Source organism: Erithacus rubecula (genome assembly GCF_903797595.1).
Source record: "Erithacus rubecula genome assembly, chromosome: 4".
Classification (NCBI taxonomy): Eukaryota; Metazoa; Chordata; class Aves; order Passeriformes; family Muscicapidae; genus Erithacus; species Erithacus rubecula.
Genome location: NC_136686.1, coordinates 10441811 through 10468212, shown reverse-complemented (window position 1 = coordinate 10468212; position 26402 = coordinate 10441811). Strand labels below are relative to the sequence as shown.

At 39.6% G+C, this 26402-nt stretch overlaps 1 protein-coding gene across 3 annotated transcripts in view; it reads left to right on the top strand.

The window, feature by feature from the left end:
* The first annotated feature begins 463 nt into the window (after positions 1–463).
* PPARA (peroxisome proliferator activated receptor alpha) overlaps positions 464–26402 on the top strand; it is a 29471-nt gene continuing 3532 nt past the window's right edge. Inside the window, exons 1-8 of one of the 3 annotated variants that reach the window (XM_079305043.1) lie at positions 464–613; positions 817–961; positions 3262–3378; positions 17150–17395; positions 19154–19314; positions 20299–20437; positions 22853–23055; positions 25828–26275. In XM_079305043.1, the coding sequence (XP_079161169.1) occupies positions 17188–17395; positions 19154–19314; positions 20299–20437; positions 22853–23055; positions 25828–26275 (1159 nt within the window). In that variant the 5' untranslated portion in view covers positions 464–613; positions 817–961; positions 3262–3378; positions 17150–17187. Of the gene's footprint in view, positions 614–694; positions 962–3261; positions 3379–8393; positions 8507–11232; positions 11349–17149; positions 17396–19153; positions 19315–20298; positions 20438–22852; positions 23056–25827; positions 26276–26402 lie in introns of those variants that run through there. The other 2 variants (XM_079305041.1, XM_079305042.1) reach the window with 2 other exon arrangements.

Here is a 26402-nt window from a genome sequence, read left to right as displayed (position 1 = left end):
GTGAGGGGTCTGAAGCGTGCGAAGGGATGAGGACGGTGAGGAGACTGAGGGCAGCGGAGAGATGGGAGGGTAATGTAGGCAGTGAGGGGTGGGAGGGGTGCGAAGGACTGAGGGCAGTGAGGGGTGTGAAAGCACTGAATGGAGTGAAGGGCAATGAGGGGTGTGACGGCAGTGAGAAGGGTGAAGGCAAAGAGATGTGAGAGCAGCGAACGGAGTGAGGGCAGTGAGGAGTGTGAGAGATGTGAGGGCAATAAGGGGTGTGAGGGCAGTGAGGAGGGTGAAGGCAATGAGGGGTGTGAGGGCAGTGAGGAGGGTGAAGGCAAAGAGGGAGGTGAGAGCAGCGAACAGAGTGAGGGTAGTGAGGAGTGTGAGAGGTGTGAGGGCAGTGAGGGGTGTGAGGGGAGCGGGGCCGCCCCCGCCCCGCCAATGGCGCGCGGCCGCGGCGGGAGGTGTGTGCCGACCTCACTTCCGGGACCTGTCACCGGCCGCTCCCGCCCCGCTCCCGCTCCCGTTCGCTCCCCGTTCTTCCCCCGTTCCCGCTCCTTCCCCGCCGGCAGCCGGGGACGCGGCTCGGCCCGGCCCGGCCCTGCGCAGCCCGCGGCAGCGATGCACGGTACTGCCTTAGGGCCGCCCCACGCCCGCGCGGTGCCAGTGTCCCGGCAGGGGCGCCGGCAGGAGGCGGGAGCGGCCGCCCAGAGTTGGGTGACGCCCCCGCCTCGCTAACGCGGCGGCGGCTTTGCTAATGACCTGTCCTTTCTTCTCCTCCCTTCCCTTGCTATTCGCTATTACTTATCTCTCCGGCCCCGCGGTGTGAAGCCCTCGGCGGAGCGGACAGCAGGAGGAGGTGGCCGGCCTGGGGGATGTTGTAGCGACTCCCGCTGCTCTCTCGGCGCGGCGTCCGCCCCTGGCTTGGGGAACGGGGCCGAGGGGCTGCGAGACGGGCAGAGCCGGCCCGGCGCCGGCGGGCGCAGGTAAAGAGCCACCGGGCAGCCCCGGGGAGAAGGATTTCAGAGCGCTGGGGGTGGGAACAGAGGAGGGGGTAGTGCCCTGTCACACGAGAGGCTGTTTGGCAACTCTCAAGTCTCCTAAACGGAACATCTGGATTGTCCTTAACCTGGAATGAAATCGGGCACTAGGCAGAAAGTCTGTGCAGTTGGCTTGGCTCAGTCAGGCGGCTTGTGCTGTTCCCGATCGGCTGGTCAAAGAGGGTCCTCTGTCCTGGGGGCGCGGAGCAGGTCAGTGGGAACGCCTCCGGGGCTTGCTTTTGTGGTTTGCCGAGTTCTTGTCCCTGTGGGGCTGGATACTTGCTTTTCAAAAAGCATTCCAGAAGTAACAATGGAAAGGAGTTCTAAAAGGTGTTGCCTTGTATCCATATTAAGAATGGCCCAGTCTCACTCAATGACACGGGGAACTTCATAAGCTCTGTGATGGAAGTACTATGAGCACCGGATTCATCACACAGGATTATCTGGAATAATAATGTTTGGCACTTTTGGCATTGAGTGTTTTAGTAGAACTGCACTAATAAAGGTGTTGTGTAAGTTCTGTTGTGAAGGAAAATCGTGGTCAAACTCCTTGTGTTACAGAACACGCACAGACTTTTTCATTGGCGTCTGGCGCTGCTCACCTTTTAAAATTTGCTTTGCAGGCAGCGAAACGGATCAACTGTAAAAAGTGTTTCCTTTGTAAATCCTGAATCATTGACTTGGCATTGAGGCTGCTACCTGGTCTTGTGCTGGAACTGAGGCAGTTGTGGTTCATGTGATGTGGTCACACGTCTGCTAAACCTGAACCAGTATCATAACCTTTGTTGACTGGCATGAGCTACCCGCTGGTAGTGACTTTCAGTGGCAACTTTGGGAATTTCAAGTAATAAATGTAGTGTGTTGGCAGGATGAGAGTGTGCAGACCTTTTCAGAGGTTTGTGGAACTCCACAGACAGCATGCTCGCTGTCCTTTCCCATGTTTGGAAGGAACTCTTAGCATGGTCCAGAGAAACATTCTTATCAAGCTGTTGGTGCCTTATATTGACTGTCATCCTCTGCAGTCAGGTGCATAGGGAGTTTTGGCTACCTATTGGAAACACCTTGTGAGTTTGTCACTTGCTGTTCAGTAGTTCTTTAGTGCTCTCATTTTCTGTTAATACTGTAGTCTTCAAAAAGGGTATAATGAATTTTAAACTATGGAGAGAGGGTTGCACTTCAGTTGTGATTTTGTGTTGTTATGCTTTGAATATTTCATGTGTAGAGTGTTATAAAAATATAAGGGACAATAATGTCCTACAAGATAGTAGGATATATGCCCTAAGATACTAATCTTGTTCTAAAAATGGATTATAATGGTCACTGTTGTCCCAAAGTGGGCAAGGAAACATAACTTTTCTTATTATTTTTTCAGAAGCCACTTGTATTTCAAAATTGCTAACAGCTAGATTCTTGTCTGTACCTTTCTATAGCTTTCCTGATGAGATTTGAGTTCAGAATTCTGCTTCTATTGTACATGTCATATTTTTGCAAGGGGGAAAAGAAGAGAACATCATACTTATCTTGAAAGATAAATGAAGTTGAATTCATCTTTATTAAATGTGCACACATATTTTCTTACATATTTTTTGAATTTAAACTGTTTTTAAAATCCACTTTTTCAAAATCTCTCTGAATCTTTAATTTGTTTGGTATTTTTCATCCATGTATGCCTTTTTGTATAAAGCTCTTATAAAGAAAATAAAAACAAAATACCTTTGGGATGTAAATCCTCAAAATAAAGGTCAATTGCAAAGACATCTCATGGAGCAGTGTTTGCACCTTGGAAACCATAACTACTCTAAATGTGTTCACAGAAAGACTTGGACATCTGTGAGAAGGCTCTTTAGAAATAAAAGTATTTTACTCTATAACAGATAATTAAAATAGCACAGGGCTATCACTACAGTGTTCTCAGTTGAGTGGTTTGAATTATTTTAGCATAAAGGAAAAAATATCAGAATTATATTGGGATATATTAGTGATATTCTCTAGTTAGCTAGATGTCAGTGTGGTCCTGCTGTAAATCCAGGGACATATTAAAAAACTCAGTCATTTAAAAAATAATTTTCAACCCAAGTGAAATGAAAGCATTTTTCTTTTTCTTCTTTTTTTTTTTTTTTTTTTTTTTTGAAGCATAAAGAAATCTTTTTCTTAAGTTATATTACACTGTAGCTGTACAAAACCATATCATAAGTCCTGGGAAATTTTGCTGATTCTTTATTTTTATTTTTTTTAGAATGTCAGCTTTTTATTGATGAAGAACTGCTTGTCACCAATCTGCACATGAAATGGAATGGGAAGAGTTTCTGGAAAACAACTACTGTTTCAGCATTGCAAGATGCTGCATGAAGGGGTGAGTACATACATGGACTGGGCATAAATCTCTATAAAGAGTGATTAATGTATAGTCAAATGACAAGGAAACAAATCTGAACATGTAGTGCCAATAAATAATTGATAAACAGAAAATAGTAGCACAGTTAGGAGAACAAACTAAAACTTCCTTATGTTCTGATATCTACTGCTGTCTGAGGTGCTAGTCAGTAGAATTCTGATTTTTTAGTATTTTAGAAGTAGAGGACCAGGTCTGTTAAAGTAAATATTGAATGGCTTTTTATGAAGTAGAAGGCTGAATTTTTCATTGAAGTAAAAAGTCTGATAAGGTTAGACTCTTAAATCATCACTATCCTCAAAAGAAAACTAGAATCTCTCAAAGAGTGTCGTATTTGACGTTTTAAAGATACTCAAGTGATATGAGGAGGCTGTTGTGTGACCTGATTGCATGTGGCATTGATATGTTGCCAAATTTGACTCTACTTCCTCATACCACTTCTCATAGTTTCTGCTTATTAAACAATATTTATTTATAAGTGCATTGCATGTGTCTTTAAATATCTAAGAAGTGTAATTTCTGTGTCCAGTGAAGGACTTCTCGTGCACTCATGATTAATATAAATTATAAACCACAACTCATTGGCACTCTAATCCTAACTGAGGCTTGAGTTGTTACATAACTGGTTTGGGTGGGTCTTTGCTAAGTCTTAAAATGTGTATGGTGTTAAAATTTTTTATACTTTGGAAAAATGCGAACTACCACAGAGGCATAGTTTGTTCTGTGGTGCTGTATTCATCTAAATTTATTGTTTTAATTTCAAGTTGTCTCATGCCTGTGGAAACACTAAAAGTAGGAGAGATTGGCAAGCATTTGGCAAATTACCAATCCTTTTCTAAAAATGCTAATACACTATCATGGTTTTTAAAAGATGTATAAACTGAGAAATTATTCACTAAATCTTTCCAAACAGTAAAAGAAACTTGTTCCAGAATGTGTCTGCCTTGAGGAACTCAGAGCAATGAGCTGAAGTTGTACTGAGGTTGTACAGCTCTTTGGCATCTCTTTCCAGGCAGATGAAATACATGTGAAAGCGAGCTAGTCCAATATTTTCATATTTCATTTTTTTGTATCCCATTAGTTTGTTTCCATTTTGTTGAGAAGTACGTAGAAGGAAACCAGAGCTGCTGTTTGGTGTGCTGGTTGAACAAATTCTTAATCATTTGTGAGTGCATAACATCCTGGAGCTGAGAGGACTTACTGTTATGAAAAGTTTAGAGTTTGCTGCATTTTAAATGGAAAAATAATACTCCAATGATTTAATATTATTTACATTTAACAACAAAAACAAAATCATAAAAGAGGATCATTTGAAATTCTATTCTACAGCTTGTGATTAAGATCTGGAGGCAGGTCTTAATGTTTTGTCATGTATATTCATGCATCCAGCACTGTTGCACTGAGTAAATTCTATCACCTGAATATGGGCTTGCATTGCCAATCTTTTTTTTGTTTTGTTGCACAAATAAGTGTTACATGCCTGTTTAGTTTTTAAAATTATTTACGTGAAATGATTAATGTAGCAAATCACAGAACAAACCACTGAGCATGACTGTTCAGAAGGTAAGAACAACTCATGTCTTATTTGCAAAACCTCATTTGAAAATGTGGACTTGAATTACTGATGATGTTTGCTAACCTGCTGTTAGTGTTACTGCTTCAGGAAGAATGGTACTAAGTACCTGACACTGGAGTCATAGGGCAGGCTTCTATTAAACAAAACCAAACCAAACCAAACCAAACCAAACCAAACCAAACCAAACCAAACCAAACAAAACTCTCTTTCATCTTTATTCAATACATGTGGAAAGCTTTCCCTGGAGTAGTAAGACTGAAGAGTATACTGTGGAACTGATTGGATCATCAGGGGAGGAGGAGAAGGAGGGAGAAGGTGGGTGTTGTGTCAGGAGACTGCTTTGGAGACTCTTGTTTATTGTGCCTGATGGCATTCTGTCCATCAGGGCAGAGGAATCTTCCACTACAGCTGTCAGTTAATTCATACACTCTGATGTTAAAATACAATTAATTGCAGCCCACAGGTCATTAGTATTGTTGGCTTGTTAACAGTTTTCAGTATATAAAACAAGTGAAGTCTATATATTCTTGCCCACCTCAGGATAAAGGACATGCTGTGTGCAGTTAATCAGGCCAGTGTGATCAAATCAGGTAGCAGCTTTAGCACCTAGGTAAGTAAGAGACAAGCTTTAGATCCTAGATAAAAAAGGGACAAGCAGCACAGGGTTACTGCCTCTGAACAAAGCAGCAGCTGTACCTGGCATTCTGTGCTGGGGATGTACAGATGTAACTGTCCATAAACAGGCCAATATATTCAAACAGCTGTCAGATTTTCAAGCTAAATGTATGTTCTGAACACCTCATTTTCAGCATACTGAGCTGCTGTCATTCTAACTAAATTTACACAGAGTTGTACTTTCTCAAGGTTATAAATTCTGTAATAATGTCATAATGTAATAGTGATTATCCTCTGAGAACATAGAATTGTTCTGTTTGATCATTCATTTCATTTCTCTTATATGGCAAGGCTGTGTGTGTGTGTGTGTGTGTGTGAATGAACACATAAATGCAAAAAAAATAATGGTATGTCCTGTCAGTGGTTCCTGACAGCCCTGCAAATTCGGGCTACAGCAAGGAGCACGGCTACACAGCATGGCTGGACCTGATCTAGGCTCCTTCTTTCCTTCTCTATATTTCCTTCTCCCATCCAAACACTTGGGTCTGTTCAGCTGTCTATGGCTGTCTGTGATTTTCCTGTGTTACGCTTCTGCCGATATAGTGAACGGAATTGTTTCACCGAGGCTGTGTCTCCACTGGGGAATAAAGCTGGCCAGGGCCTGTTCCGGGAGCTGGCTCGGAGTGTCGGGACTGCAGGGGCACGGAGCAGCGCGCAGTGCCCTGGGCTGGGCGCTCTCCTGGGCGCCTGCCAGGCTGCTGCGGGCCAGAGCGGGGTCGGGGAGGTCCGGAGCAGCTCTGGCGCCGGGTCATTCACGGTGGCAGAAGTGGCCAGCAGGATCCGGCAGCGCCAGAGCCAGCGCAGGCACCGGGGAGCAGCGTGGCTGGAAGGGCAGAGGGAGAGGGAAGGTGCGGGGCCGGCAGTGCCAGGCAGCTGCCGAAGGGATATATCCTTTTGATGCGAGGGAGCTATTACATTACTTAAGCTGACTTGTCTAGGTACCCTTAAGGTAACTATTTTGCAACCAGTAACTCAGCTGTGCTCCGGAGAGGGACTGTGTGCTCTGTCCCCATAACTGCTCCTTCAAAGTCTGGTTAAAGCCAGCTGAAATGCCTTACATAGTGAAGTAAAACTGGAATATGAAAGTACACACATGGGTTTTAGAAGAAATTTCCTCTTCCTGGCTGTTTCAAAGGACTCATATTCTTCTGCCACCTTTCTGCAGTTCAGATGCTTCCTTGGTTAAAAGAAAGGTGGCTGATGTACAGCAGTGCTGATATTGCTTTTTTTAACAGTGTACCAGATACCCTTCATGTCATAGAGGATGAGCAGGGAAAACATGGCAGGAAAATAATAGGTTATAGTTTGCCACTTTTTGATCACGCAGGACTGTGAGGCTTGTGATCGCTATTCTGTAGTGACTGACCTGATTTAGAGGTGTGAAGTCATGTGTCCCAAGTATATCCTCTATCTGACACGTCAGGAGCTTGCAAGTACAAGTACTTGATGTCCATTTGCCAAAAAATGTAGATTAATTGCATTCATGCCTGTTGCCAAGGCTCCTGTCAGTAACGCTAGTTCAGCGTCAACTTTGTTTTTGTGTGATACATTTATCACAAAGAAAAACTTGTAAAGGTAGGGATGTCTGAATTGTCAGAATAAAACTGAAGGCTTTTTTCTTAACAATAAAAACCCAAACCAAAACAAACAAAAAAAAACCCCAGCAACATAAAGTGAAAGAATTTTGTTTCACATTCCACTCTGAGTTGTGGCATGACATTAAATTGAAGTTAGTTTATTTTTAGCAGGTTTCATTTGTTTATTTACTTAAACGTAATAGCTGAGCAACAAGAGCCTGTAAAAATATTTCTAACATATGGGTAAAATTATAGCACAATAAAGAATAAGTAAACTATACAACTTCAGGTGCTAGTTACAGAAGACACTGGATTTTTTTGTGCTGGTAGAAGAGTATAAAAGCTGATCCATTGGAATTACTCAATTTTCAAAAAAACACGTGCAAGCAGAAAGGGTCTAAATCTGTAATATTTTATCTGAGGGTCATTATTTTTTAAAGGATATAAATCCCTCTGTTAAACTGAATTTATTTTATCAAGTAAGTCATGTTATAATGTCTAGACAAGGGAATAAAGTTTATCACTGAAATAAAACCACTGAAAATACACAGTGGTGGTGTTCTCTGCTATGAAGGCGAATTCAGGCTTCTTGAATCTCTTCCAGAAACAGATGTAAATTCCACTGTAGCTTTTCAAACAGTGAATAATCATGGTCTGTTATGTTTGGTGATGAATCATGTGAGGAGTTGCAGATGGTGAGGCGGGTGCAGCTGTGCAGATGCTGGAGGAGCTGAGATAGACTGGAAGACCGAGGGGGTGAAGGAGATGATTTGGGGATTGGTTGGTATGGCTGGTAGAGGAGAGGGATTAGACAGCTATAAGAATATTGAAAAGCACTGTAACCTGTGATTGGGGATAAGGAGTGAGCTGGTGACTGAAAGGAGGTATTCTTGAGGAAGAAACATATTTTTTGTTGTCATTGATCTTGGAAACAAAAATTGCAGTATCAAATACCAAAGCAACTGGACTTTTGTCCTGAGCCAAAACAATAAGGAGCCCTAGCTAGAAGTTTAAGCTGTAAATGAAAAGAGAAAACTAAGAGACTTCATGTCTCTTTTAAAGGAATAGTAGTCTTAAGTAGAAGAGGTTTTGTAGGAAAAGGTACAGATGCAAACTGTGGGCTTTTTTGTTTCTATTTTTCTGAGCAGGACGTGTGATGAGATCAGGGTGGCAAAATTTGGGAGCTTGTCAGATGGAGTAGTTGTATCTGTCTAAGATGACTAAAAATGGGGGATTGCAAGGCCTAATCATTAAATGGCAGGTAAGACTCAAAAGTAACTTTGCACAATCTTAATACACTAAACACACCTTTCAATTTTTGCATTAATTTAAATTTATCTTTTTCATTTTTCCCTCTCCTTTTAGGTTGAAAGTTTTGTTCCAAAACAGTAGCTCTTTATGCAGGAAGAATGTTGCCATTAAGAAGTCTGCAAGAATTAGGGGATAGTGCAGGCAAATGTCCAGATCAGTCTTGGAAGCGGGTTTTGCCCCAAAACTGAGAGCAATTTTCAGAATTGTTTTCTCACCTCTTTTTGGTCTAGTTACCTGTCAGTTATATGCAGTATGATCTGCTGTCCTCTGCCCCCAGCCCAATAATTCAGAACTTGCAAATCTGCTCCAAATAGAGAGAGCAGTAATGGCTGCAAAGGCATAAAAATTCTGGCATTTTCATAGAAGTTGGTGACTGGGAAGAAGAAAGGAAAACACATTATTGACTCTGCTTAGGAAATGATGCAGTATGAATTCAGCAATTGTCTGTTCTGTTTGGCCTGTCAGTTTCCAGCCAGCACAGGAGATCAAGTGAGCTCAGGCTGAAGTAGCTACAGTGTGTTTGTGGTGCTTTGGGGTGCAACGTGGGCAGGGGGCAGTAGTAAACATCTGTGTGAATGGTACTTGTCAACTCTGGGTACTGCCTCAGCTCTCCCAAGCTTTTATCATGCTATTTAAAGTCACAAAATCACATACACCTGCTAAAATTTCATTGCCTGTCAATAAACTTGAAATTAATTGGCATCTGTCAAATATAATACGTGGCTTTGAATAAGGTTGTATTCAATTGAAGTGTTTGTCATAGGAACTATCCTTTCCTCTTCTCTTGAAGAGTAAGCAAGGTTGAAATAATACAGGAAGGTTAAATATGCTCAGAAAACAAAAGATTTGATAATTATTTATTATCTTTTTTTAATGACAAATTTCAGATAAAGACAAGTATTTTTATTTATAACACAGCAATGAGTTGAGTTAGAGTATATTGCTGCTATATGTTGTTATAATATATATAATATATATTATGATAACATACTAAAGAATATGTCATTATCAATAATGTATACCACTTGTTATCACACATAAAAGTCTGCAGATAAAAAACAAAAGGGATGCCTATATCCTGTTTTGAAGAATACATTTTAAGTTATCCCTACTTACACATGAACCCTGAAGATAGTTGAAATACCTTCAGTTTCAGAAAGTGCATCCAATTGTTTTTTTGACTTTAAGTTAGTGGCAATTGGCTTTTTCTTTTCATGAATATAGTATGTCTGAATTTTCACATTTGTAAGGGTTACTAGATCCTTATGATTGTAAAAGTTATGATGTTTTCCTTGACAAAACAGTCATGTGTGTTATGCTTTTGTGGGATTATTTGATTTTGATTCTTTTTATCAAGCATGTGAGCAAGTAAATCTTCTGAGTGAGAGGTTTATGTAGCAGCACCATCAATATGCAGAAAATTTTGCCTTGCACTGCATCTGTGTGTATTAGATTATAATTTTAATTGACAATTGCAGTTGCACAGATGTCTTTAATTTATTACCTTATGAAGTTTATTTTTACCATATGTAGTGAAAATGTACTCTGCAGGAGACATAGCAAGGGGGTTACATTTTATTTACTTCAGGAATTGATTATATTGGAGATAATGATTTAGTCACCATTCTTAAAATGCAATTTCTGTTTGCCTGTTACCCTTAGATACTTGTATCCTTCAAATGCAGTCTCTGTAGAATATCAGGGTATAGTTGGAAAATTGCCGAGCAGGTGCCTTTCATAATCTGTGTTGCAGTAATCACATGTATAAGGAAACAATTGCAGCATTCCAATTTAGTCTTAAGGATCTGGTTCCCAATGAGCAGCATGTTGGGGCAAATGCGTGGGCTGTTTGTAAATGCTGTACATGTTGTAATCAACTTTGACTTCACCACTCAAACTTACTTCCATGTGTTAATTTTAGAAAAAAAAAAAAACATTTTATAGTGGCTTAGGACATCTAATCTATGCCTGCAGTTCATAAGATGCAGTTTTTCTGGGTTTTTTTGGTTTGTTCCTTTTTCTTAATTCTCTTAAACCTGGCCATATCATGCAACCAAATTTAGCCTCAATCTGAGCTTCGATCTCTGAAATTAAGGTGTCCCTAACTGTTAATCAATTCAAAATCTTGGCTTGTATAATTAGCTCATCAGACATTGGTACAGTATTGCAAAACTTAGACAAAACCTGGCAACTTCCAAGTAAATAGGCAAGGAGTTTTTGGGGCACACCAAATAAATGGGTAAGAAGTTTTTGGGACTTGTGAGGCAAGTAAAATAATTTTAAGTTCATCAACGGGGTCATAAAAATAAAGCAAATATTCAAGTGACACATTTGTGTGAACGTGACCTTGGTTCTTGGATCAAATAGCAGATACATGTATGTCGTGTTTGTCTGAATGTGACCTCTCCTTGGTTCAAATATCAATCATAAATCAAACCCCAGCTTTTGATGTACATGCAGAGGGAGCAACCTCTTAAATGATGCACCAGATCTCCATTTCTCAGCAGTTGTGGTCTCCACATGTCAGTGTTCAGCACACACACCCAGCATGTGTGTCAGGACGTTCTGTCAGCTTCATTGCCTGCCAGGTGTTATCACAGAGGCTTTAGAATCTGTAGAACTTTGAAGCACAAACTGTTGTGATTAACACATGTAATCTTTTGAATCCTCCTCAAGTATGGAGTAATTTGACTGGAATATAGCAGTTACTTGAAGAGATACTGACGTTTAAATGGATTGGATGAAGAGCAAAACCTGGGGCTTGATTTGGGAGAGGAAAGGAAAAAGGGGGGGTGTGTTGCAAGTGCAAAGCTGTAAATGTTACAGTGGTGTGGGGTTTTCATTAGAAGCTCTGGTGAGCTGTGAGCAGTGTTGGTGGAACTGTAGTGAACCTGAAGGGCAGCACATGGCAGAGAACAGAGACTAATTTATAACATAGTGGTTGCTAAGATGTTGCCATGGCTGAGTTTCTTGCAGAAAAGAAACTTTTACTGGCCTTTTGAAACCCTTGTTAATAAAATATACTCTCTTCAGTGGTCATGCCTCCAAAATATTGGATATTATGAACTCCAATATGAATATTTGTTTTAAGTGCATTAAAAACTAATGTAATTAATGGAATAATCTTCTCTCATACTGCTTTACAGGTTGAGTTTTTTAAAAGCCATGTCAACAGTAGTATCTTGATTCTATAGATTAGGCTGGTAGTCAGTTTGATTGGAAAATGGAAATAGACACCATTACAAACTAAGAGGTTTTTAAGCCTTCTATCTGGAGTATAAAAGTTGAAGCAAGACAAAAGGCTTTTTTAAAACAAAGTTTTTCACTTGAGTCTCTGGCAGTGCTTGCTTGGGTTTGGTACCCTTTAAATTTCAGACTGGATTATAATGTAGTTAAAAAAATACAAAAACCTAGGAACTCAAAATACACAAAGCAGTGAACAAAAAAATCCCCAAAGCCCCCCAGAAAAGCAAAAAACCCTAACAAGCAAAGACCCCAAAGACTCCAAAACTTCTTGAAGAAAATAATCAATTGAAGGAAAATATTATAGGCTTTTCAATAACCCTAAGTATAGTATTATACTGTCTGTTAATTTATATTGATCTTGACTTATACTGAAATCTTGAGTAGACAGCTCTCTAAAAGATTCAGCAGACAAAGATTTAGAAGAGATTTGAAAGCTTTACTTTGACATACAGCTTTTTCTGACTTCAGTTTCAGTTTGAGATTCACTAGACAGAAAAGTCAAGTCTTCCTATTCCCAATTACAGAAACGTCCAAAGCATTTACTTTTTGGTTATGAAAACTCATGTTTAGAGGAGAAAAAAAACCCAACAACTAAATCTCAGTCATGTTGGCATTTTACGCATGCTTAAACCTATTTGAGCTTGAAGGCAGTTCAAACAACACCTCAATCTCCACTCTTTACAATATGGGATTTTCCTTTTATCAGAAGGGCCTTGATGCAAATTTAAATAATGCCATGTTTGATACATCCATTTACGTGGAAGAAAGCAAACATGATTGCAGATAGGTGTAAACTTGAGGTGATAGACCTGTAAGTCTTGTCTTTGGAGCCTGGAGGCAAAGGTTGCAAAACCTTCCTGTCCCATTGCTGATGAAACCAAATCTGTCTCCTGTTGTCAAAGGGATTGCAGGAGCTCCTTTAAACACAGGCTTCAGATCTTACTGCACTGATTCCCCAGAGCTGTGGTCTTTTGTTACGTCTGCAGCTGAGTTGTCTGATACAGGCTGACTGGCCTAATGGTGTAGGTGAAATATGGTGAAATCTATTTTCAGGTGTAATATGAAGTCAGTGTAAATATAAAGTGTTCTGAACAGAGTTCCTAGTTACCAGGATCTTGAGGCGCTTAATTTTAAATTCTCCATTAGAAAGCCACTTGATGTTGTTCTTTTAGCTGTATTCTACTCTCAGCTTGAGTTTCCAGCAATGGAACTTTAATTTCATTTTTAAAATTTATTTAATTATTGAAGCATGTTGTGTCAACTCAGAGCAAATGCCTGTATCTTCCATTTAGTGTTTTTCAGTGGCAGTTTTAACTGCTGGAGGGTATCAATGGGTTGTGCACATAACAACTTGCATGACAGTTCCATGCCCCTGCCAAAAGATGATAATACCCCTTAATCTAATAGAGGTGCTCTCTGATCTGTAAAGCAGTTTTCACCTCTCACAGGAGACCAAAGAGGCATTGGCTTCTTCACTTCAGGCAGTGAAGTGTCTGGTTTGCAGCCCCAGTCACTGCATTCTGCAGAGGAGATTCACACTGCACATACAGTTACATTTTGGCCATGCAGCACGTGTATCACTCTTCCCAGCTGCTTATTTCTGCTCTCTCCATTGAGCCAGCACTAATATTTGTAAGGCTTTGCAGTGAACTGGATCAGGTAAGTGGTTGGATTGAAAAGTACCATGTTTTTAGTGTGTAATCATGGCCTTGAAGATCAGTCATGGCTCTGGAAATTCCACTGAGCTCCACTCAACCCAAACATGTTAAGTGAGCTGTTTGACATTAGGTGAGATTAATTACCTCTCTTATTTCTGTTTGCTGAAAGTTAATTTCCTCTTTGTAGTATTTTCTCCATTAGTAACTGCATCTGTTGTGTGAGAGTGTATGATATTTGACAAAAATAGTTTCATTATCTCCTGAATAGTTTTGTTGCTGCTCTATTATTAGATACTTCTAAAACAGTAATCTTGGCACAACAAACAATTTTTAAAACTATTTAATGTATAAGAATGTGTTTCATAAGTTAAAGAAAGCATTGGAGGAAAGTGTGGACATATAGTCTGGAAGGTCTAGAAAGCAGCTGAATAGTTTAAAGCAGGAGTCACATTTAAAAGGAGGGTTGAGTGGTCCTGTTCAGAGACACTGATCTGCAATGCACTAGCCAATGTCATTTAAAATCCAGTGGGACAGAAAATTCTGGGTCCAAAGAAATACAGCTTCTTAGCTCAGTAAGTTCTCCTTGAATTTGGCTGAGTAATATTAAAAACAAACAAACAAACAAACAAACCATTCCTACATTGTTGTCATCATTTTGTCTGGGCTTAACCCCAGGAAGTAACCACACCCCATTGCTCACTCCCCTGCCATGGGGCTGGGGAGAGAATTCAAATCAAGGTTGCATAGAGTTTTTCCTTACATGATTTCTAAGATCCTAACTTTACAGCTTTGCTGTCAGTTTTCAAAATTTTAGGGTATGTGAATTTTGATTCATTTTAAAGGATACCTATAAGTTGCATATGGTGTCTTGGAGTACAGCTGAGTAAAGGGAAGAAAGATGAAGTTTTTTTGGGGGAATGGTTTTAGAGAGGGGCTGTGCAACTGGCAGTCTTGATGATGAGGTGGCTTATCAAAATTTTTCATCATGTTGCATAGATGTTCTCTGTCTTATGTTATTAATCCTTTTTAAAGTAAAAAATAGTATGGGTATGCAAGGTTACAAACTATGAAAACTGAATCAATTGTCACGTGATAGAGGAGAAAATATGCATCCTTTCCCAGGTGGGAGTCTGGGTGTCGCACTGTTGGTACCAAATCTTACTTTCTGTTCTTTTTTGTGTTGAATTGGGATATTGGAAATACTCTGCAGTTTACATATTCAGGGCTCTACCTATCCAGTGAAGTTTTCTAAAAATATCTATTGCGATCACGAGTTTTACATGTGCTGTTTTCAGCCTCAGCATTCTCAAAATGACCTAGAGGTAATGATTGTTTCAACTTTAACCCTGGTATTTGCAAGCAAGCCCTTTACACGATCAATTTGTTTATGCAGTAAGATCAGACTTTGTTACTGCTTCCCAGAGACCTTTGCATCTCAGAGACCTGGTTTCTTGCAGGGATTATCCCTCGTGTGGCAAGTATTAAATGTGGAAGGGCTAGAGGTTTAGTATCCCTCCATCCCTTTCTGAAAATGAAGCAAGTAACTAGTAGCTGCATGTTGAGGTATTTTTCTTTGATAATCTGACAGATTTCTTTGGGAACAATTCAAAGTTTATAGGTAAGTTACTCAATGAGTATTCACAGTGAAGTGGTGGGAAAGGACTTCTTGTGAAAATAGACATTTCAGAGATAACAGGATGGGAGAGGGTAAAACATGTTTAACCTTAAAACCATAATTATATAAAATGGTTTCCTTATTTTTCTATGTTCTATTCTCTTGTTTTCAGTTTGTGTGTGTTGTTGCTTGGGGTAGGAAAGGGGTTATGGAGACTCAAGTATTGTATGGGAAACTGAGAAAATCCTCTGCAGATGTCTTTGTGGCACAGAATTTCTGTAAATACTTAGAAGACAGATCTTTGAGTGGAATCATCATGCTGCATCTACTACATCTACTGTTGTAACATGTACAGGGCTTTTTGTAAAGCAAAATTCTCTCTGTGAATATTAAATGAACTTCATACTCATTACCCTTTTTATTTTAGGAGTTATTTTTCATTCAAGCAAGGATCAATGCATATTATGTGAAACCTGCCAATGAAAGCATATGCATGTGTACACATGCACAGAACACAGAAAAGCCAGAAGGCAGTTTGCTGCATAAATACTAGAAATACTACTTAAAGACTTTCTGTGCTTAGTAAAAAAATTATTTGGCAGTGTTGTGAATATTAGTATATTTTGACAGTCTTCAGAAATTGTTATGTTGTTGCCATGCTTGCTTAAGTACCAGTTAATCATTGACAAGAGCTCTAATGATTAAGCAGCTGTAATTTACTTGTAGTGTTTGAAAGTACAAAAGGGTATGTAATTTAATCGTTTAAACAAGAAGCACTCCATTTATGTTTCACTAGCTACTTGGTTGTTTTACAGAAATTTAGTTTAAAAGCTGCTGAATTTTACAGATTGATTGTAAAAGTGGAAAAGTATGGTGTGGTTTGGGCAATACCAGGCAGCTGCTGCCATGTTCAGAGGTTGGCTCTCAAGCCTTTCCTTTGCTCTCCTGACAGACAATGCCTATTTTGGTTGAAGGTAGACTTCAGTGTTCACTTAACTTTTAAAAACGTGTGTGCTGGATGAGGAAGTGATACTTGGAGAGATGTATGGGATTCAGCAGTGAACACTGGGTACAAGAAGCCCAGTGCCTACTGGAACCTCCTCAGCATTCCTGGGGCTGAGTGCCTGTAGAGGAAAGTAATGTTTCTGTGCTGTGAACAACTGGCTTAGCCCAGGAGAACTTCATGGAGAGCACTCTGAAGGAACAGTGCCAATCATATGCTCTGGCATCCCTCTCTTCTTTTTGCTGATGGCTCTTTAGGGAGACAAATTTGGTAGTCTCCTTTGGGTTGCTGGAGGTTTCTCTATACTTTTCCCCCATTGCAAAATACATGCATCACACAAACAGGCTTTAACTTTATTTTCACAAATGACATACAAGAGGTTTCTCATGTCTGATTATGTTTTAGTTATGTCAGGGATGTGGGTAGATAACTAAGAGCAAACAGTACCGTGAGTTCCAGGTGTTACTGGACTTATCCATGATGTGTGTCCAGCTCTCATCCACCAGCACAGTTGGTGCAGTAACATCCCTGTTGTCGGTAACTGGTGTTGGAAATCATGGATAAATTCCCACACTTAGTCTCCTACATATTCCTGCTTGCTGCACTATGTGACATAGATTTTTTTTTTTTTTTTTTTGTTAAGCTATCCTGTTTAAAAGAAATTGGGCAAATAGATCTGTACTAATGGTCTTTGTAGAATGAGATGGCAAGTTAGTGACAGCATCTCCTTTGTTTTTCCTGCTCAAGAAGAGTGAGTAGAATATTGATGTTTATTATAAGTTTTGGTGGGAAGTGCATAATGCCTTCTGTAGAAACACTTGTCTCAGCAATGGAGATAAAACAACAATCTACAGATTGATCTTGTCATAACTCTCATTCATCTTGGAGTCTTTTGGGGCATTTTCCCCACCCTGTGCTCTTGATGATTCATGTTGCATAAAACTTTCAGTGCAATAGAATATTGTATAATATTTCACCTTTGGATTAGAAATCCTGTATTCAGTGTGCTGCAACTGGTTCAAGTATTTTTTTAAGATATCTGATTTTTTAAAAAAATTATTCTTTCACCAGAAAAAAAGAAGTTTAAGTGACTGCTCTACTTGATCAAAATGGTGGACACTGAAAACCAGCTCTATCCCCTTACTCCCTTGGAGGAGGAGGATATAGACAGCCCTTTATCTGGAGAGTTCCTACAAGATATGGAGAACATTCAAGACCTGTCCCAGTCTCTAGGTGATGATAGTTCTGGAGCTTTAAGTTTAACAGAATTCCAATCACTGGGAAATGGTCCAGGATCTGATGGATCGGTTATAACAGGTAAGAGAGTTTGGTTTAACATAAGGCTTTCTTTTATAAATAGAATGGTAGAAATTAATAACTACTTTAATGCAATAATTATTATTTATGATGAAGTGATGCTAGAAATATATAAGCTAATTATGGCATGGTCTTAAAATATTTAAAGTTAATATTTAGACAAATGTCACTGAAGAATGGCTGTAACAAAGTCTTTGGTCAGAGGCTTTGTTTGGGAGATCAGAATAGGAATCACTGCAGTGGTGTGGGACACTGTGGTGATCTCAGTAAGGTTTTCCTGCTGAATCTGGGTGTTTGCAAGTCTTTTAGCAGGAGAGCCATTTGAAGTAGTTTACTATTAGCCTTTTGGTTGGTTTTCATTATGCTTTGTTTTGGGGGGTTCTTACTTTATATCAATTCCCAGCCTGTGATCCCTGTTTCACCTTGGAATAATAGAACTGAGGCAGCTGAAATGAACAGTGTGGGTTTGAAGGGAATGAGGGGAGCTGTCTCCTGGTGCTATCAACCGAAGGAGTGTTTCTAGAACTATGACTTTGTTCCCTTCTGGTTGCAGACCTTCCCATCAGAGAGATGCCTTGTACAGGAAAAGTTAGGATGTGTTTTATGTGTGTGTGTATTTGTATATAATGTCGTCCCTCAGAGGCAGGAGCCTTTACCATTTGAGTGTAGGTGTGTACAAGGTGTACTGGTTTTGTGGGTAGAGAACATGAAAAATGTAAACTTCCAAGGCTCAAATTCCATAAGGCAAGTAAAATGAAATCACACTTTAAAAAAATCCTGGGGTTTAGGCTGTTCTTGATGGCTCTGATGCCTGTGGGCTTGGCAGCACTGGCAATGCAGACTCTGAGTTTTGTGCCAAGGTTTTTTACAACATAATACTTGCTGACCTACATTCATGAGTGTTTCTTAATCTGTCTGTTAAAATAACACACCCATTAATTTGCTGAAGTCTTGTGGTGCAAGTTGCAAGATGGAAGATAAAAGAAGTATTTTCTGGCCTCAGAAAATATTTTCCTCAAACAAGGTGGAAATATTAATTGAAATCATTAAGGTTGGAACATGTTGGTTTTGTAATGTGTTCATCTACTGGTGGCACATCTGGCGAGTTTATTTCATTGTTCAATTCAGAAATGCTTTGCCCATTATAAGAAAAACACAAAATATCTGAGCTAGGCTATTTTAGAAGCAGGCATTTGTGTTACTTTCCTTTTAACATCTGTTCAGCCTTTCTACTGATGTGCAGGACTCATCCATCTGCTTTTCAGGCCTCAGTTTAGATTGTAATTTAAAATTATGAATTTCTTTTCAAAGGTCAAGGGTCCTTATGTGTATCTGAAGTGTGAGGTAAATATGTGTCTCTTGTGGTACTGCAACAAGAGATGCCCTGCTCATCTCTGCAGCACAAGAGATGGAGGATGTAAAGCCAAGATGAGCTGCTCACAACCTTTCTGCAAAGAGCATTGGTGTAGTGTGTACTTACTGGGTCCATTATCACTCATCTAGTTCTTGTTGCCAGAGTCACTTCAGTAAGACCTTTTCCTTCTTAACATCCTATATTGCATCAAAATTAGCAAGGTACACCCTGTATTTTGTGTGTGTTTGCACTGGGAATATGAATTATTCTTTGAAGACTTCTGGTCGAATTGTTAGTTCACTTAATGACTATTAACACAAGATTCTTTTTTTGTGTTGTTTTTAGTATAGAAATTGTATCAATCTTGATAGTATAGTATTCATGAAGTGTTCCTTTTTTTTTAGACACCCTTTCACCAGCATCCAGTCCTTCATCCATTAATTTTACCACAACTCCAGGTAGCATAGATGAATCACCCAGTGGAGCATTAAACATTGAATGTAGAATTTGTGGGGATAAAGCCTCAGGCTACCATTACGGAGTACATGCTTGTGAAGGTTGTAAGGTACAGTCATAATTTTCTTCTTAAGAGCTAAATCATTTTGCTTCATTTATGGGGTAATATGAAGACTGACATTTGGTACATAAATGTTTAATTACTATAGCTCTAGCCATTACAATTATTTAGATAATAAACCTATCTGTGGTCTTTTTTTCTGAAGTAAGTCATCCTGATACCATAACTCAATACCAAACCTTCATTAAGCAGGAGCAATTCACAATGATAATTTTAATGCTGCTTTTCTGCATGTAGTTAGTGAAATACTAAAAGAAAACACTGGACTGTGTAAAAAAAAAAAAAAAATTGAAGCCTTCTTGCTCCACTAGTGTTTTATTTGTGTTGGGAGTATGGCTGGGAGGAGTATGCCACATTACTGTTATAAGAGCAACAAATCCCAAATTTCTCACCTCTATCACATTCTGCCTGAATCCCTTAGTATTGTATTCTGTAGTTTTGGGGCCAGGGCGTGTCTCTGTAACAAATTACTCCTATCAAATTACTCTTCAAATTAGTCTTGGGGTGATATGACCCATGATTCCTTTCTTTTTCTTCTACTGTTTTAGATTTCCATCTTTTTTTCTACTTTAGAAGGTAACAGGAGAGAAGTAACAGTCTTTGTGTACAGCATTCTTTCATGCATCATGTTAGCATAATCATTTATTTGAATGTAAATCTTATGGAATAATGCAGAATATCTATTTGAGATGAGGATCCTGTTCGTAGCCAGGTGTGTCCCACAGCCTAAATGACATGTTGCTCTGTGATATGACAGAAAATGTTGTGATGTCTCTGAGCTTGCTGTCCTTGTGGTTGGGCAGTGTGTGACCAACCTTGCATTGCAGATACTGAAGACATTCTGGAAAGAGCAGTTGAGGTGAAGGCTGTTCTACAGTAAATGATAAAAGAAAAAAAAAATTACCTGTATAGTTGAAACTTAGTAGTCAACATTCATTAACATTACATATTGTTTTTTTCAAATTTTTGTAGGGCTTTTTTAGAAGAACAATTCGTTTAAAACTCATCTATGATAAATGTGATCGCAACTGCAAAATTCAGAAAAAAAATCGTAATAAGTGCCAATACTGTCGTTTTCAAAAGTGCCTTTCAGTTGGAATGTCACATAATGGTAGGTAAGAGTGCCCTTAATTTGTTTGTTCCTACCTAGAGTCTGCTGCTGGAGGCAGGCGCTTGGACAGCATTTTTACTCACACATGATTGAAGCTCAGATTTTTTACAGGATAGATCGCTGCAGGGGATGCCAGCTTCCCTGATGGGTTCATATGGTTGATACAGAACTGCCAAATGTGCTGTTATGAGTTTTGTTTTATTGTGCTACATTTCAGTTTGTCCATATGAATGTCCATTTATTTGCTTTCTTCACCCCAGAGCTTTGGCACCAGTACTCCCATTGAAACAAATTTCAATACAGGAAGAATTCTGATCAAGGGTTTTGTAGAAGAGTAGGAGGAGAACAACTGCTTTCATTGTGAAGGGGAGTGTCGTAGGATAGAAATCTGTAGGAAAGTAGCCTTCATTATTTTTCAGGTTATAGTGCAACAGCCCTTGGGTAGATGGTTCAGAAAGTGAGGGGGGAAGGGCAAAGGTCTGTGCTGACTGTGCAACAGGAATCTGGTAGATTGCTTGTTAAACAGAATGGTAAAAATTCAGAGTATTTAGATATCCAGTTTAAAAGTTATGTTGTTGTTTGTGCCAGTGATTTAAGATAAGGGTGGCAATCTTGTGGCTTACAGACCAATTTCAGCCCACGAGGCAGTTCTGTATGCAGGACATAGCTTGCTGAGGAGCACAGGTGAAGAGGGAGAGGCCAAGCCACGAGAAAGCATGTCTCACTTGGCCAGGTGACCATAGTTTGCTTTCCCTGCTTGCCTCTGATATTGTCCAGGCTGAACTTTGTGCAATGTGAAAGTAGGTAAAAATGCTGGCCTAGGTAAAAAGCTGTAGGTTAAGAGACAGATTTCCTCAGGAAATGCAGTCAGGATAGGTGGGGTGGAACATGGTTGAGGAAGCTGCTTGTGACATTGTAGTCTAGAGTCCCAGCAGGAGGCATTGTGAGAGTTGACTTTCTGGTTTTGCAGAAGCCTGGCTCTCTTGTGGTGAGCCTTGACTGAGATTGAGCTCCACTGGGAGAGGTTGGTAGGCTCTGCAAAACTGGAGATAACCATCCTTGAAAAGTGTGCTGGACAACAAAGTGACATCTCAGATTGGGAGCTGAGCAGGGAGCCGTACGTGTTGGCAGGAACTGGCATCCATGTGAAGCTGTTTCATCCTACTAAAATTGCTGTGGCCACCTGTGCTCCAGTTGAAGGGAATAGCCACAATTTGATTGCAGCAAACACGTGGGAGGTAGCAGGGAAAAGGGATGACTGCTGACTTGCTGGCAATACTTCTCAGGAAAAGTGGTACTACTAAATTTACACCCATGATCTTAAAATTCTAATTTTTAGTTTAGAGCAGGTATTCTTCCACTTTTTCAACAGGTGTGGTGTGACTACCCACCCTTAAGAGAGGGGAAGCACCTAAGCCAGATTCCAAACAGGCTTTCCTTGTTGGACTTCCATTGAAGTCCACAGTCATTTTTCATATCATGCCTAGAGTCACCTCCTTATGTCATGAGAAGACCCCTGGGCATGTTGAAAGGTTGATGGTGTTCATGCCTTGAATTGCTCAGTGTAGGCAGTGAGGTCCTGTCCTCACTGGTTGGATGCTGAAATGTGGTACAAACAGCTCACTATATGAACCATCTCAAACCCTTGCATACATCCCAAGGGTAAAATGGGACTGGCTTAGCTTGAAACTGAACTGAAGAGGAATGTCAACATACCCATGAATGGCAAGAGTGCTTACCCAAAAACCAGGAGACCTCCATACCCAGAGGTGTTTCAGACTTGCATCTCCTGCCTCTTGGAAGAATATCCCAATGACTAGATTGGGTATTCCCACTGTTCTCCTGGACAGCTAGTCTGTTGAGAAAGCAGTATGGAGTGTTTGGGGTAGATGAGATTGTGTTGCCTAAAGCCTTTGAGCTGTAAATGCAGGTCTTCGGGCTGGTGTTCCCACTGGCAGTACAGATGTGTTGAATAAAGAATTGGATGCCCCTGCAGGTTCTGAGCCAGCAGTGGGATTCAGGCCTGGCTCCATTGCAGCTGTCCAGCTCATCTGTGTGCTTTCTGCCAAGTTCCTGTCATGAGTTTACTCAGTGTTTCAAGAGTTGCCAAGGTGGACTTTGAGTTTCACATTGGGAGCTGTAGAAAGAGAAAAACAAAAATACAAATATATTTAGGTAATGTAGAAGGGAAAAGGAATGTATTCTAGCTCACTGCAGGTAGCACTTTGTGTTCTGAAACACCTGATTTCCTTCAGTTTAGCATATTAGTCACTGACTGTGTTGGGAAGGAGGCAATTTCTTCACCTCTACCTCAGTTTTTCTAGACAGAAAAATCTCACTGCTCTAATCAGCAACAGTAAAAGGCTTAAGTTCTTGTATAATTTGTGTTTGTTTTACATTATGTCTTCCCATCAGCAATACGTTTTGGACGAATGCCGAGGTCTGAGAAGGCCAAGCTCAAAGCAGAAATTCTAACAGGTGAAAATTATGTAGAAGATTCAGAAATGGCAGATCTTAAATCACTTGCCAAAAGAATTCATGATGCCTACCTGAAAAACTTCAATATGAACAAAGTTAAAGCCAGAATCATCCTTGCAGGGAAAACCAATAACAATCCAGTAAGTACTTTTTCTGTTACTTTAAAGTAAAACTGACCGACACATAAGGTGATTGTACTAATTTGATAGACTCTCCAGCAAGTCTTTTAGAAAATAAATATCATGGTAATACAGATGTGCACTATTCAAAGCAAATATCTAGAGTAAGTATGGTTGGTTTTAACTACTATCAGAATAGTAAGAAGCTTTAGGAAAATCAGATATTTACCTTGTAAGCAGTAACTCATAATCCTAAATTGTTGTTCTTAATAAAAAATGAAGTGATATCTGAATGCCTCTTGATATGGGGAGAACTGTATAAAATTATTTTCCTATTATGACTGTGAAATAAAAGTATGTTTTTCTGTCACAAATGCCAGGGTAAGTACTACTAGCTTGTAGGGTGTACAGGTGCTCTGCATGACTTTTGTTTTAATCAGAATAATATTTATAGCAGGAGGGGAAAAAAACCTTGAGTTTGTAATTTTTTGTTTACAGTGCTGGCCATTTCCTCACCCAGCTTTCCTGGTCTTTTCTGTATGGTTCCTTTGAAAGGCAGAAGCAAGCAAGGTTGTGAAGACACATATGCTGTAGAAGTTATTTTTCTTTCAGGGTAATTTAGCCAAGGTCTACCTAATTTGATCAACTGTCTTTTGTTTGGCAGCACATGGGAGAGTATAATTGATGTAAGGACCCGCTTGTTTCACTTTATGTATCTTTATTTAAGCTCTGCTGTGATTTTTGTTACTTTTATGTAGAAGATAAGTATCTTATTTTATCAGCAACTTGTTTCAGTAAACATTTGCAGGGAAGAAACTTTACATATGCCAGAATGAAAACCATGTAAGTGTGGGAATGAGTGTTATCAAAATTGTAAGCAAGCTGTCTTCTGCATTATGGGATTTGGCATATAATAGTCAAGCCTAGAGTATTCTGGATTAGAAGAGGGACACATTAATTATCCTAGTCTTTTTCATTACACTAAAGAGGTGTGAAAAATGAGGCACAGGCTTAAACATTTTAAGGGTACAGACTGATGTGAGCCTGCAGTAAATACCACCTTTAGCTCCTCACTGCAGAAAATCAATTTTGTGCCTGTGTCAGGACCATAAGCCACATGTGTCACATGTGCAGAGATGGATCCTAGAGCACTTAATCCCAGTTTTTGTATTTGAATGTGTATGGCCACAGCCACAGAACTGACCAGTCAACAGTGACCAGTGCACATACCCAGGTGAATATGCACATAAAAATTAATGAAGAATCTGCCCTAGGATATTGTAAATAGGCTGCTATCATTTTTTTCCATATGTAAGGAAGAGAAAAGGTGTTTTAGGCTATTTCATCACCTCTTAAATGAACAAACATTTTCTTTCTCTTTTGACTTTTCAGCAAAGGAGGTTTTCAAAAAAGGAGGTTTTTGGTTGTAATTAGCAACCTACCTGTTTGAGAACTGTGCATTAACAGCTGATTTCAGTGAATCCTAATTTTCAGCACCACAATAATTAATTTCAGAATGAATGAGCATTTTTCATGATGACATGGTGTAATTTTTTAAATTTAGCTCCCAAGTCCTTACCCTTACTTCTTCTGCATACTGAAATGACGTTAATTTTTTTTTTAAGTGCATAAGACAGTGTGCATCCTTTACAGGTTTAGAGATGTGTTGTGTTTCTTGCTTTGCCACTTTCCACTCATATCCACTTTCCCATAGAAAGTTCTGCTCTGTGTACTGTGCTGGAGTGAGATGGAATGCGCAGTAGGCATAAACATTTTAAAATGGAAAACCATAGGAACCTGACCTGTTGAACAGTTTTCTGAATTAAACAAGTGAATCCTATGACTTCCTGACAGAACACTATGTGTTCCCTATGCTAATTAATTTGAGATGAGTAAGGCAGCACAAGAAGGGTGCTTGGAACTAAGTTTCTGTTCCAGTTGCTCTGAGTTTGCTAGGCTGGGAAGCAGTGGGGTTTGTTGTTATTCTTTAACGAATTGTTTTTCATTTTGGTTGTTACTCTGCAGATATGTATCAAAATGTTTTTGAGTTCTGATTGATCTTAAGAAAGTTTGAATGCTGCTTTTGATATGATGTTTTAAGAGAGTGGCTCATTGCATATAAAGCAAAGCACCTTTTAAAACAGAGGGGGTTATGGAAAATACCAAATTTTGTGTTTGGCATTCTGGTGGGATTCCCTGTCTAGAGATGACTCAGCACCAACTGCAGCTAGAAAGTTGGGAAAACTGGGGCATTGTCTATGAAAATCTGATAATAAAACACAAGAGTATTGCAGGGTTCGCATTCTTATGCAAATGTGTGTTGAAATTACTGTCTGTATTCCCCCTAGGGTACTTCAGGAAAGCATCATGATGTGCATCAAGTGTAGTTAGTTTAGGAATCAATAGGAATGTAGGCAGAATAGCCTGGACTTCTGGAGAAGGTAATAAAAGTCTTTTGTGAGCCCTCTGGGACTGGCTCTGAGATGGATAGGTGCATACCAAGCACAGGAGTGCTGGAGCTTCACTGTAACTATTAGATAAAACTAAATTAAAAATATGCCATGCATCTTTATATTTGACTATTTGCATTGCTGTTTACACAGCAGACTTGATAGGTGTTGGATTTTGTCATGCACTGTTTATGAGAAGCATAATAGAACTCAGAGTATATTGACAGTTGAGGACTGATTAGCATGGAAGTTGAAGTTTATCAAAATTTTATTCTTTAGGAAGAAAACTAATAAATAACCATTATTTAGTGACTGAACTAGTGGGGTTTTTTTTTCTCTGTAGCCATTTGTTATACATGATATGGATACTTTATGTATGGCAGAGAAGACCCTGGTGGCAAAACTGGTAGCCAATGGGATTCAGAACAAAGAAGCAGAAGTTCGAATCTTCCACTGCTGCCAGTGCACATCTGTGGAGACTGTCACAGAACTCACGGAATTTGCCAAATCCATTCCAGGCTTCTCCAGCCTGGATTTAAATGATCAGGTGACACTATTGAAGTATGGGGTGTATGAAGCCATATTTGCCATGTTGGCCTCTGTGATGAACAAGGACGGGATGCTGGTAGCCTATGGGAATGGATTTATAACACGGGAGTTCCTGAAGAGCCTGAGAAAGCCATTCTGTGATATAATGGAGCCAAAATTTGATTTTGCAATGAAATTCAATGCTCTGGATTTGGACGATAGCGATATATCCCTTTTTGTTGCTGCCATTATTTGCTGTGGAGGTAAGCATTATATATTTGTTCTCTAAGGTAGTAAATTTTAATATTTCCCTCTCATGAATTAAACATTTTAATGGAAAAGCTTCTATCCTATGGAAGATTCAGTTCTACCACTAACTACACTTTGAGG